Source organism: Lepidochelys kempii, chromosome 2, assembly GCF_965140265.1.
Source record: "Lepidochelys kempii isolate rLepKem1 chromosome 2, rLepKem1.hap2, whole genome shotgun sequence".
NCBI lineage: Eukaryota > Metazoa > Chordata > Testudines > Cheloniidae > Lepidochelys > Lepidochelys kempii.
Window position 1 is genome coordinate 30,009,141 of NC_133257.1, and position 13,806 is coordinate 30,022,946.

Genomic DNA, 13,806 nt, shown 5'->3' on the forward strand with positions numbered 1-13,806 from the left:
TTCTAAACCTGTGTCAAGCTTCTTTTGAATTCTTGTCCTATCCTCCAAAGTGCTAGCAGCCCCTCCAAACTTGATGCCAATCACAGATTTTATAAGCATACTCTCTACTCCATTATCTAAGTCATTAATGAAAATATTGAATATTACCAGACCCAGGACAGATCCCTATAGGATCCCATAGATAGGATCCAAGTTTGACAGGGAACCCTTAATAAAATTGTTTAAACAATCAATTTGTCCTAGAGGATAATATGGTAGTAAGTAATAGCAAATATGGATTTTTCAAGAACAAACCATGCCAAACCAACTTAATTTCCTTCTATGATGGGATTACTGGCCTACTGGATAGGAAGAAAGATGTAGATATGATCTGTCTTGATTTTAGTAAGGACTTTTACACAGTCTGATGTCATATTTGTGTGAGCAAACTAGAGAAATATGGCCCAGATGACATTATTGTTAAGTGGGTACATAACTGCTCGAAAGACCACACTAAAAGATCAGTTATCAATGGTTTGCTGTTGAACTGGGAGGGTGTATATAGTGGGGTCCCAGAGGGGCCTGGTCTGGTTCTAGTACTATTCAATATTTTCATTAATGATTTGGATAATGGAGTAGAGAGTATGATCATAAAAAGTGTGGATGATGCCAAGCGGAGAAGGGTTACTTGTAATGTGTGAGGATGGGATTAGAATTTAAAATTACCTTGACAATTGAAGAATTAGTATGAATTCAACAAGATGAAATTTGATAAAGTGCAAAGTACTTAAGAATGAAAAATCAAATGTACAACTATAAAATGGGGAATAATTGGCTGAGCAGTCATACACTATAAACCTTAGATCCTTGTCAGCAGTGTCACAAATTGAATATGAACCAACAATGTGATGCAGTTGTGAAAAAGGCAAATATCATTCTGGGGTGTATTAACAAGAGTGTTGTAGGTAAGATATGGGAGATAATTGTCCCACTCTATTCAGCGCTGGTGAGATCTCAGCTGAAGTGTTTTTCCCAGGTCTGTGTGCTACACTTTAAGAAAGATATGTACAAATTGGAGAGAGTCTGGAGGATAGCCTCAAAAATGATAAAAGGTTTCCTCCCATGAGGAAAGGTGTTTTCTATTTGTTTTTTTTAAAGTGGGATATTTAGTTGTGAAACAAGAAAAGTTAGGGGGACCTGATAAGTCTTCAAATATGTTGGTTGATGCTATAAAGAGTTCAGTGATTAATTGTGCTCCATGTCCACTGAAGTTAGGACAAAAATAATGGGCTTAATCTGCAGCAAGAGAGATTTAGGTTAGATATTAGGAAACACTGTCTAACTATAAGGATAGTTAAGCTCTGGAATGGGCTTCCAAGATGATGTGGAATCTCCATCATTGGATGTTTTTAAGAACAGGTTAGACAAACACCTGTGAGAGATGGTTTGGGCATACTTGGTGCTGCCTGTTAAGGTCCCTGCCAAACATACATTTCTATGATTCTGTTTACCTTTTATGTTCCATGCTAGCTATAGCTCACTTTGTTCCTTAACCTTTCTGATTTATCCCTTCATGCTTGTGCTATTCTTTTGTACTCCTCCTTAGCAATTGGTTCATGTTTCCATTTTTTTGAAGGATTCCTCTTTGATTTATCAGGCCATTAAATAGCTCTTGATGGAGCCATATTGGCCTCTTACTGTTCTTTCCATCTTTCCTCCTTATTGAAGTAGTTTGCTGTTGTGCCTTTAATATTGTCTCTTTGAGAAACTGTAGGATCTCCTGAACTCCTTTTTTCTTTAGATTTTCTTTCCATGTGACCTTACCTAACAGTTCTCCAACTTTGTTCAAGTCTGGGGTATGTTTTGGCTTATTCTGCTGTTTTTATTTTTTTCCTTTGAATCACAAAATCTAGCGTTTCATGATCACTTTCACTCAAATAGCCATTTACCTTCAGATTCACAACCAATTCCTTCTTGTTAGTTGGACTCGAATCTGAAATCATTGTCCCCCTGATTACTTCTTCTGCCCTCTGAAACAAGAAGTTGTCTCTAATACATTCCAAGAACTTACTGGAAATTTTGTATTTTGCTATGTTACTTTTCCAGCAGATGTCTGGGTAGTTAATGTCCCCCATTACTACCAGATCTTGAGTTTTGGATATTTCTGTTTGTTCTAGAAGTACCTTATCCACCTTCTCTTCCAGATTTGGTGTTCTATAGTAGATTGCTGCCATGGCTTTGCTCCTGTTTCTCTCACCCTACCCCTGCATTTTATTTTCACCCAGAGACTTTCAACTGGTTTGCTTCTCACACCTTTCCGAAACTCAAATCTATATGTTCTTCATGTATAATGCAACACCTCCTCCCTTTTTTCCTGCCTGTCCTTCCTGAATTAGCTGTAGCCCTCTATACCAGTATTTGAATCATGAGATTTATCCCACCAAGTGTCTGTGATGCTAATTAAGTCATAATTCAACTTGTGTACTGTGATGTTCAGTTCTTCCTGTTTATTTCCATTTGCTTTGTGTTTTTGTATAGACACCTTAGAAGTTGAGCAGGTTCCCTCACTGTATTCCAGCTTGGTGCTCCTATGACCCTATTGTAATTTACCATTTCTCCTCTCCCCACCCCCATCCACTTCTAGTCCACTGTCTAGGTCACCTCTTTGTACATCCACTTGTGAGCTTTTGTCATCTGCCCCCTTTTAACCTAGTTTAAAGCTCTGCTCAATAGGTTGGCAAGTCAGTATGCAGAGTCATCTCCCCTTCTTGGTCAGGTGGATGCCATCTCTTGGCAACAATCCTCCTTTCCTGAACATGGTTGGTATCCCTGTTGATACTATCAGCACAGCCATGCATTCATTTTCAGGATGCACATGCCCTAGCCCTGAACCTTATGCTCAACAAGGGGGATGGATGAGAATATAACCTGCACCCCGGACTCCTTCACCCTCAGTCCTAGAGCCCTCTAGTCACTGCTGATCTGCTGAGAGCCATACCTGGCAGTATCATGAATGCCCACAAGGATGATTAGCATTGAGTAGTAGACAGAGGGATACATGAGCCTTTGCAATCTTTCTGTAATGTCTCAGATGCGGGCTCCAAGCAGTCATCATACCTCCCTGGACATCATGTCAGGTCAGAAGATGGATGCCTCTTTCACCCTCAGAAGGGACTCCCTGACAACCACCACGCAATATCTCCTGTTCATGACTCTCCCTGCCTCAGGGGCAGGTATCTCCTCCTCCCCATCCATTAGGGTCCTCTTCTGCTGTTTCCAGGAGAGCATACTGAATCTTGGCCCCAATGGATGGGGGACCTGGGTGCAGGGTGGAGCACTGTGTACAGCCTGAGATGGCCAGCAGCCAGTCTGTTCCTTGCAGAGTTGTGGTTCTCCTTCCCCTGTGGTGTTTCTGTAGTCAATTAGCACCATCCTGGATGTCTCCATGTGCATCCTGTCAATGAAGTCCCGGTGCTCCGGAATATTATGTAGATGAGCCACCTCTTCTTGCAGCTCTCTTACCTGCTTCCTGAGGGAGTCCACCAACAAAGACTTCTCACATCAACCTCTTCGCCCTGCTGACCTTTCTTTGGCAGGGACATGCAAGCCAGATTCCCAACAAGCCAAGAAGCCCGTGCGATGCCTGTTTGGCCAGGGTCCCACAAGTGCAATCAGAGGAGAGCTAGTAGTGGTGGTGTTAATGTGCCATGTGTCTCCTATTGTGGGTTCTTAGAGTATCTATAAGTTAAGGAGAAAACAAACAAACAAGCAAGCAAACAAAATAACTTGTACCTCCCTACCTTTCTGTTCAGGGGAACTCAGCTTTGTCTCTCAGCTGCTTTAGTATCACCAGTCACTGCTGTTAGTAATTTTGGAAGGCGTTAGAAATTTTACATTATTTTCTGTGGTACTGTCATGTACAATAAAAAAGTCCCTGTTATAGTTCACCGAATACATTAATAAAGCAATTGCCGAAGCCAAGTCCTGAATCTATATAGACACTATAACCTGTGGGTACAGAGGCAAGCTGATGTTTGTAATCATTTTTGTAGGGTTTAAAAATAGACCACCGTGATCTTCCACCTTTGTGCAACCAGTGACCTGTGCTCCCAATGCCATGCTGGAGCCTCCACTTTTATTTGACAAATAAAATTTGCAGATTTTTAAAATATTGTGCGCAGAATTTTAATTTTTTTTTGGTGCAGAATGCCCTCAGAAGTGCAACATGCAGCTTTAAAGCATGGTTGAGGTTCAGAGGCGGGAAACTCTGTAAGAAGTGGGGAGAGGAGTGGAACCCTTTTGTGAAGGTACTTTGGGAAAAAAAGAGGGGAAAACTAGAGCAGTCAGACCAACTAAGCTTTTCAAGAAATCATTCCAAGTTATTCTCAGACTATTTATGAAAACTGTATTTTAACTACAAGAGCTGTGAATGAGCCCAATGCTTGCCTTTGTGGATTGTTCCACTGTGATGTAAAATGTATCGGAGGTGGAATTCCATTATGAGTGTGCTACAAGTTGATGGGTACATAATTAGAAGTGACTGGTCAGGAGTTTGTGGAAGTATGAAAAATGATAAAAGCTGAGCCTAGCTGTAGCCTACTGGCCTTTGCTGATTTTTTGAGCCAAGCACCCAAATTGCATCACCAAAATAGAGAATGAGTCTAGCTGATCTAAGTGTAGCAGCAGCAGCAACAAAACAAAAGCACATCAACAAAACACCTGAACTTTGAAACATCTCAGTGCGTGAACCTAAATCTGACACCTGAATACTGCTGAGTTCAGGCAAATTTTGGCTCCAGTCCCCCAAATTCTATTGCTTCTATAGACAACCAATACAGCTCCTCCCAGTCTACCTAAAACAATCTGGACCTCAATGCTTCTCATTGCAACATCAGCACAAAACCCATGGATTTGGCATATCATCACTCCTATGCCATTTTTCTTACCATATTAAAGCCCAGAATTTGCAACAGAAATACACAGAAATGTGGTGTTGAATACTGTTTTACTATTCCATCTAACAGAAACCACTGTTGAAGCCAGCGCTGCTTATTCTGAAAGGACACTTACTGAGAGTTTGATTATTTGAGGCTGATAAGGGTGTTTTGTGTTAATTAATTTGGAAAAGTGACTAATGTTAATTAATAATTGCAATAAACTTTTCTGAAGTATTCTATGTTAGTTAATGAAACCTAGTGACAAGGAATCAGTTGGCTGTTTTTAAAGGTCCTGGGACTAGCAAAGGAAAAAAAAAACACTTTGGATATCAAATATAATAAGGCTGAGAACAATGAAAGGGTAATTACTTTTAATTTTCAAACTAAAATAGCCCATGTAAATGGCTTTTAAAAAATTGCAGTGTTTTTTAGAGAATCTTGTACACGCCAATAATGAGAAATAACTGTTCATCGTAACAAGCACTGTACAGAGCAATATTCTTGAGGAAAAAATATATTATTTTCTAAAATCTATAATGCCTCATCCCCATTAAAATGTGTGCAATGGGTTCCTTTCTAGACTCATTCTAAACCTTAATGTGAGGGTAATCTGCAGCTCTGAATAACAAATGTGGGTGTAGGGGAGAGAGAAGAAATTGCAGTTTAGCTGTCCTAGTCAGGTGACCAGTGAAAATACAAACTTCAAAAAATCTGGTTACTAGTCACTGTAATCTTGATAAAGTTGGTAACTATCCTATAAAATTACCTATTCTGATATTGGCAACCACCATTAACGTCTATAGTAATAGACACACATTTTGTATTCAAAGGAAAGAAAGAAAGAGATTCACAAATGCTTATGTATTATCTGCCACTGATCCTTCAATAGCGAGTGGCGCTGCACATTTATTTGTACCTTCCCAAGGTTCAAACTATAGTTTAGCAGATTTAGATTAAATCTCAGAAAAAAAATTCCTAACTGTAAGAACAGTAGGGCAATGGAACAAAATGCCTAGGGAACTCATGGAATCTCCTTTACTGTAGGTTTTCAAAAAGGTGTCTGGATCACCATTTGTCTTGGATGGTTTAGCCACAACGAATCTTGCATCTTCGCAGGAGGTTAGACTAGATGACACTAACGGTCCCTTCTAACCTTATGGTTCTATGATACTAGGCTTTGATGGTCATTATGAATGGGCCACTAGACCGTTTGGTGACCTCTTTATCTAGAGGTCTGCCCTTAACTTGATGTAAGTTTGTGACTTCCATAAAATCTGGTGCATTTGTCCCCGAGTGGGCCTCATCCAGCTTTTGTTGAAATCTAAGGAAAGATTTATATTAAAGTCTGTATAAGTTAAATTCAGCTCTTGTAGAGGCAAAAAGAAGGGGGGGAAATTGGCTGGCAGGAGCTATAGGAATAGGAATATGTGCATTCCTTCATCTCACCTGACCTTGACCAGAGTATGTGCTCACAGTCATAGAATCATAGAATATCAGGGTTGGAAGGGACCCCAGAAGGTCATCTAGTCCAACCCCCTGCTCGAAGCAGGACCAATTCCCAGTTAAATCATCCCAGCCAGGGCTTTGTCAAGCCTGACCTTAAAAACCTCTAAGGAAGGAGATTCTACCACCTCCCTAGGTAACGCATTCCAGTGTTTCACCACCCTCTTAGTGAAAAAGTTTTTCCTAATATCCAATCTAAACCTCTCCCACTGCAACTTGAGACCATTACTCCTCGTTCTGTCATCTGCTACCATTGAGAACAGTCTGGAGCCATCCTCTTTGGAACCCCCTTTCAGGTAGTTGAAAGCAGCTATCAAATCCCCCCTCATTCTTCTCTTCTGCAGGCTAAACAATCCCAGCTCCCTCAGCCTCTCCTCATAACTCATGTGTTCCAGTCCCCTAATCATTTTTGTTGCCCTTCGCTGGACTCTCTCCAATTTATCCACATTCTTCTTGAAGTGTGGGGCCCAAAACTGGACACAGTACTCCAGATGAGGCCTCACCAATGTCGAATAGAGGGGAACGATCACGTCCCTCGATCTGCTCGCTATGCCCCTACTTATACATCCCAAAATGCCATTGGCCTTCTTGGCAACAACGGCACACTGCTGACTCATATCCAGCTTCTCGTCCACTGTCACCCCTAGGTCCTTTTCCGCAGAACTGCTGCCTAGCCATTCAGTCCCTAGTCTGTAGCTGTGCATTGGGTTCTTCCGTCCTAAGTGCAGGACCCTGCACTTATCCTTATTGAACCTCATCAGATTTCTTTTGGCCCAATCCTCCAATTTGTCTAGGTCTTTCTGTATCCTATCCCTCCCCTCCAGCGTATCTACCACTCCTCCCAGTTTAGTATCATCCGCAAATTTGCTGAGAGTGCAATCCACACCATCCTCCAGATCATTTATGAAGATATTGAACAAAACCGGCCCCAGGACCGACCCTTGGGGTACTCCACTTGATACCGGCTGCCAACTAGATATGGAGCCATTGATCACTACCCGTGGAGCCCAACAATCTAGCCAGCTTTCTACCCACCTTATAGTGCATTCATCCAGCCCATACTTCCTTAACTTGCTGACAAGAATACTGTGGGAGACCGTGTCAAAAGCTTTGCTAAAGTCAAGAAACAATACATCCACTGCTTTCCCTTCATCCACAGAACCAGTAATCTCATCATAAAAGGCGATTAGATTAGTCAGGCATGACCTTCCCTTGGTGAATCCATGCTGGCTGTTCCTGATCACTTTCCTCTCATGCAAGTGCTTCAGGATTGATTCTTTGAGGACCTGCTCCATGATTTTTCCAGGGACTGAAGTGAGGCTGACTGGCCTGTAGTTCCCACCACCATCAGATAGAAACTTCAGGATAAGGAATTGTGAGATGTTCACCCTTTTGTTCGCTTTGGGCTGTCATTTCTCTCCTTAAGATTTACAATAATGTGTGTCACTGCTCACTATGATTCTGAAAATGTAAACTATTTATTTATAAGGAGAATACATTTTTCGTAAGGAATTATCAGAAAACAATTGGTGTAATTAGCAATTCATTTTGATATTTATAAAATCACCTTAGCAAATAATTAATCATATTTAATTTCTGAGCACTTTGTGTAAATTTTAGCTAAAATTAGAGATTTGCTGCAGAGGAAATTGTAGAATCACTCATATAGATCATTGTTTAAAAAGATATTATACATTTCTTTGCTCTTTTACATGTCTAGGTTTTACATGTCTATTGTATTAATATGTCCCTTTATTATTCTTAGCCTTATGTGGAGGAGATGTTAGAGGACCTAGTGGAACAATTTTATCTCCTGGTTATCCTGAATTGTACCCAAATTCACTGAATTGTACATGGACTGTGGATGTCACCCATGGAAAAGGTAAGAGATTTAATTGTATTTTTGTTTCAGTCTTGTTTATTTTAGTTTGCTATTTCATGCCCCATATGCAAAACCAGGTTAGCACTGATGAGCTGGGAGATTTGCTATAAACATTATTAATTATGATGATTGAAGATTTATACTGTGGTAGCACTTATATGTCCCAGTCATGGACGAAAGACCCCATTGTGCAAGTCATTATACAAACACGGGACAAAAAGATGGTTCCTGCACCAAGGACCTTACAATCTAAGACAAGAGACAATAGGTGGATATAGACAGATAGTCAAGGTAACACAAGGAAACAATGGGACAATATTTTCAGCATAATAGGTAGTGGCAACAGCACACCATCCATTTAACCATTGTCAAGTTTTATTAGGCATTACAGTAAAGGAAAGTTTAAGGAGGGCTTTGAAGGAGGACAATGAGATGGCTTAGCAGATGTTCATGGGGAGCTACTTCCAACAGGACAGGCAGCATAGGGAAAAGCATAAAGGTACTTGTTTGAAAATTTAACAAGTGGGTGATGAAGGCTGGCATTGTTGGCCAGTTGGTGATGACAACTGGTGTCTGAATAGCATATAAGAGTTGACAGATAGGGTGGGGGATACATGGTGAAGGGCCTGGAAAGTGAAGTCAAGTAGCTTATGTTTGATATGATAAGAGAAAATGGAGCCAATGGAGGAAGGCAAAAAGAGCGGTGACATGGCCACAGCGATGGGCTAGGAAAATTATCTTTGTAGCATTCTGAATGGTTGTCAGAAATGTTATGGTCTGAGTGACAGGGAGGATGGTGGTGATACCCACAGTGATAAAAAATGGAAGCGGTGGTGAGGGCTTGGGGGAAGATTAAAAGCTCTGTTTTAGCCATTCTAATATTTCTGGAGTAGCTAGGTGGATCCCTCTTGTACCACCACTGTAAGCGTTAATGGGACAGTTGTCCATGATGTGTCATATGGCTTGTACCTCACCACAGTCACAATTTGGTGATTATTTGATTTTCCATTTGTGGAGGAAATATACATACCTTAAATACATTGTCTGTATGCAGATGAGTGAAGTCCACTCCCTGTGGGGAAGGCAGAATCCTGGGACTTGTTTTGTTGGATCTTCAATCAGGTCTTTGTTTGGAGAATCACAAGTGGTCCACAATTCAAGCCAGTGAGGGCTGGTGTCCTTTCCATTGGCATGTAGCATTAACATATGGATCCAGAAAGGTTTCCTGGATATGGGTCTGGAGAGTGGCAGTGAATTCAGATCTTGGTGAATGAGATGACAACCTTCATGTGATCTCCCCTATTATGTGTGAAAGCACAAGGAATGTCATCAAATGGGTGACTGAATGATCTTAAAGGACCTCCCAGTCAGAAAAGCAAGGGCAATAACATTCCATGTCAGGGCTAAGCCTTCCTTCCAATAGGTCCATCGCTTCCTGGATATGGATATGCAAATTATGCAGCTCGGGTTCAGCCTAACCAACACAAAGTACAATTACACTACGAAAATTAACACTGAGCCTGCAAGCACGCAAAAATTACATTAATAAAACATTAAGTGTGACCTTCAATATAAAGAAATGTATTTTAACTCCACTTCTCATCTATGCCCCAGACTATAGGTAGTCTTAAATATACCTTAAATATATTTCTCATGGACCACTATTAAGATCCATATGTATCTTAAAAAAAAAACCCTAGCAATATTAAATAGTAAAACTTCTAGAAGTAACTGAAAAAACAAGTACATAATTTCCTTTCATAGAAACATGCAAAATGCTTCTTCAGATAATTATTTTATCTGTTCAAACAGCTGTTATGTGATAAGGGGAGGGATCTGAAAATGAAAACAAAGCATGTCATCATTTGTATTTTATTTTACTTTATTACAATAACAATATTATTCATATTCTGTTCTCTGTGAAATGATACTGTCTATGGAATATCAAATTTATAATTAAACTTATGAACTAATGGAAGATTTTTCATCAGACAACCAGGTTCATAACACTGAGAGAGAAAGCTTGAGTATCATATATCTTCCTATCTTATTTATTTTAAAGTGTTCACTCACATTTCTGAAAACAAAACAAATCCCTGCCCAAAAATCTCTTTTAAACTTTTTCTCCTGAGACATCATAATCTGTCACACAGTGTACATTAAAATGAATAGACCATTTTTCTGCTAAGAACTGAGTTGTGCAACAACAATTGAGATATACTTTGTTGCTTAGAAACGTCATCACAAACTGGGAAAGTGATGCAAACATCCCCTTGATTTAGACTTTGAGTTCTGGGTTTGAAAAGAACTAAAAGTGAAACTTAGCTGAAACTGATGAGTATCCCATGGTTTTGAGATATTGTCATAAATCTCTCCCTGGAATCTATGGCAAAGTAGAGACAGAGTTTGTGCACAAAAAGGCCAGGGGTCTTTCATGGTGTGAGTTAAGAGGAGAGAGAATAAGTAATGTATCCAGAATGGATCTATTGTTTTGTTCATAGATTCATAGATTTTAAAGCCAGAAAAGTCCATTAAGATAATTTAGTCTTACTTTATGCATAACGCAGTTAGGAAACCCCACCCAGTAATTTCTGCATCAAGCCTGTGACTTTTGTTTGAGATGTAAGACATCTTAAAAAGACATCCACTCTTGATTTAGAGACTGTATGTAATAGAGAATGCACTACATCTGTAGATCAATTGTTCCAATGATTAATTACCCTTACTGTTTAAAAATTTGCATCTCATTTCTAGTCTGAATTTGTCCAGCTTCAGCCAAAAGATCTTTTTAGTGCCACTGCATTGCATGATAGTCCCTCATCCTCAATGTGTGACTTTGCACATGACTGTATTGAAAGACATATTATTAAAATAAGCCTACCTTACCAAGTGATGCAGATTGTTCTGTATACTGACCCATTCCTATTATTATTTACCATTCAACTTGTTGAGAGAGGGGAGAAATAAATGGTGGTTTATTGTTAAACAGAAAGAGGGGGATCCTGTGATGTGATCCAGGCATGATTATGGTTAATCACCATGCAGCTTTCAGCAAGGATAAAGCAGCTCAAACTCATCACCATGTAGCACCAGAGTCAGGAACATTAAACATCACATTATCATTGGTCAGGCACTCATGATCTAAGGTGCCTCCTGCAGCAACAAGTTGAGCAGCACTATCTGAACAGCCCTCATCTTGAAAAATTTAGTCCAGTTCAGGGAGAGATGTTAACAGAGCAACACGCAGATCTTAATAAGATGCTACTGCGCACTCCAGCTGTAAAGAAATGTTTGTAATAAAGTGATCTTCATATATGCTTAGGAGAAAGAGACAGAGTAAGTACCGGAGGGCTGTTGTAATGTTGCCTATGAAAGTATAAGGAATATTGCCTGTGGCTCTTTGACAATGGAAAATGAGATGTTAGCATCTTCCCTTGCCACCAGCTACATGTCATTAGTTGCCTCTGACTCTGCTTTCATTACTGCTGTAATGCTTGCTGCATTTTCCTTTTCTCCAAGACTGTAGCTATTACACCTTCTTTCCTTGATTTTAATCTAATCCGTCTCATTCAAATTTAAAAGAAACTATTTGGAAACCTACTTATTTGGGGCTTGTATTCTTTCTTTCTTTCTTTCTTTCTTTCTTTCTTTCTTTCTTTCTTTCTTTCTTTCTTTCTTTCTTTCTTTCTTTCTTTCTTTCTTTCTTTTCCACAATCCCCCTTCTTTCCAAAAATCCCCAAATGGACAGAAAACAGAAATGTCCCTACTCCATCCAACAAGACGATAGTACATTAAAGAAGTAAAAGAACAACTGCACCATTAGTGGTGATTTTTGCCATTATTAGCTAAAGATCTATAGGTTTGGGGTTTTTTTTTCCCTTTGAGACAGTCCTCCATGTTTCTGCAAGAGCCAAGTTTTCTACCCCTCTGATGACAATTAATGCTATTCATCATGTGTTACACATTGCTTGCAATAGTTGTATTGCTGGTGCAAAGCAGTCTTAAAGTTGGTGTAGCTGACAATGGTGATCACCTTAGTAAAGAAGAACCTCCACTACCATAGAGCAGGCTGAGTATAACCTAGGTTCCTACTGCCATCAACCGACTCCCGCTCCCACTCCCAGCACAGGATCTCAACCAATGTATTTTGTGCTATTATAGAATTGGTGAGAAAATGAAATCCAACTGTTGCATTCTACTTAAAGATTTTGGATTTTTTCATCAAAATTCAAACATGTATGACACATTGCTTGGTTTTATATTTATACATGTTATAGTTGTTATTTATTAAACATGTACAATCTCTATTCTTATAACAAACAAATTCTAGTTAGAACAAATCCAATGTATAGAACAAATACAAAAATACCATCCAGCAGAAACAAGAATAGATCAAGATATTTACACAATGCTTGGATTCTGGTATTAACCTCCATATTTCCAGTTAATGGATTTTTATGGCTCATGTTAAAACAAAACAAACAAATGAAAGGAAATCAAAGCCAAGAGGGAAAAGAGCTGAAGGAGAGACAAAGAGGAGAGCAGATTGGGATGGAGTGGATGCATTTATCTCCTGTCTTTCATCCAAATCTCCTGCTGGAACATTTAGCCAACCAGGTCTCAGAAACTGTCCCAAACAGAACTCAAATATTTCTAGTGCTAGCCATCTATTGTAAGTGATCCTTTCCTTCACAGCCAGGCCTGCCAGTCCATTATACCAGCCTGTGTACCTAGGGGCCACTTACTTTGAAATGTAGCAAAATATGGTGTCTCACAACAAGACATTACTTGATTTTAAATAGAAGGAAATGTGTGATTCAGTTAATTATCAAAAGCAAATATCCAAATCTGGTAGCTATAAAATAGAAGTTTAAAAAACAAACAAACAAAACAAACAAACAAAAAAAAACACCCTAACCAACAGGAAGGAAGGAAGGAAGGAATAACTAACTAACTAAATAAATTAAATAAATAAAAATAAAAAACCTAGCAGATCTATTGGTTATACATTTTAAGTAGGTTGAACATATATATTAGAATATTGGATTACTTTAATTTTCTGAATCAACATTTGCAATGAAATGCACAGATTTAAGCAGTGATATAATTGCATTCATGTTAACGCTGTGATATGTAAATAGATATTTGTTTCTAACAGGAGTGCAGTTCACCTTTCATACCTTTCATTTGGAAGACCATCATGACTACTTACTAATTACAGAGAATGGCAGTTTCACTCAGCCACTAGCACGCCTGACTGGATCAGATCTTCCTTCGGCAATCAACGCCGGTCTCTATGGAAATTTCAGGGCTCAGTTGCGCTTTATTTCAGATTTTTCAATATCATATGAAGGATTTAACATTACTTTCTCTGGTAAGGGGCTGAAATGAGCTATTTGTATAAAGTGAAGAAAATTCAACATTTTGTGAAAAGAGAGAGGTCCAAAACTGATTTGAATGAATAGTGTTTTGTAAAATAACACAATTGCTTCCTTTGTACCTTAA

The 13,806-nt window shown here is 39.2% G+C and overlaps 1 protein-coding gene across 5 annotated transcripts in view; it reads left to right on the forward strand.

The window, feature by feature from the left end:
* The window catches only part of CSMD3 (CUB and Sushi multiple domains 3), a 1,204,651-nt gene that overhangs the window by 758,781 nt on the left and 432,064 nt on the right, over window positions 1-13,806 (forward strand). For all 5 annotated transcript variants that reach the window (XM_073330296.1, XM_073330291.1, XM_073330295.1 and 2 more), the window contains 2 exons: window positions 8,185-8,301; window positions 13,460-13,675. In XM_073330296.1, coding sequence (XP_073186397.1) covers window positions 8,185-8,301; window positions 13,460-13,675 — 333 coding nt within the window. The remainder of the gene's footprint in view (window positions 1-8,184; window positions 8,302-13,459; window positions 13,676-13,806) is intronic.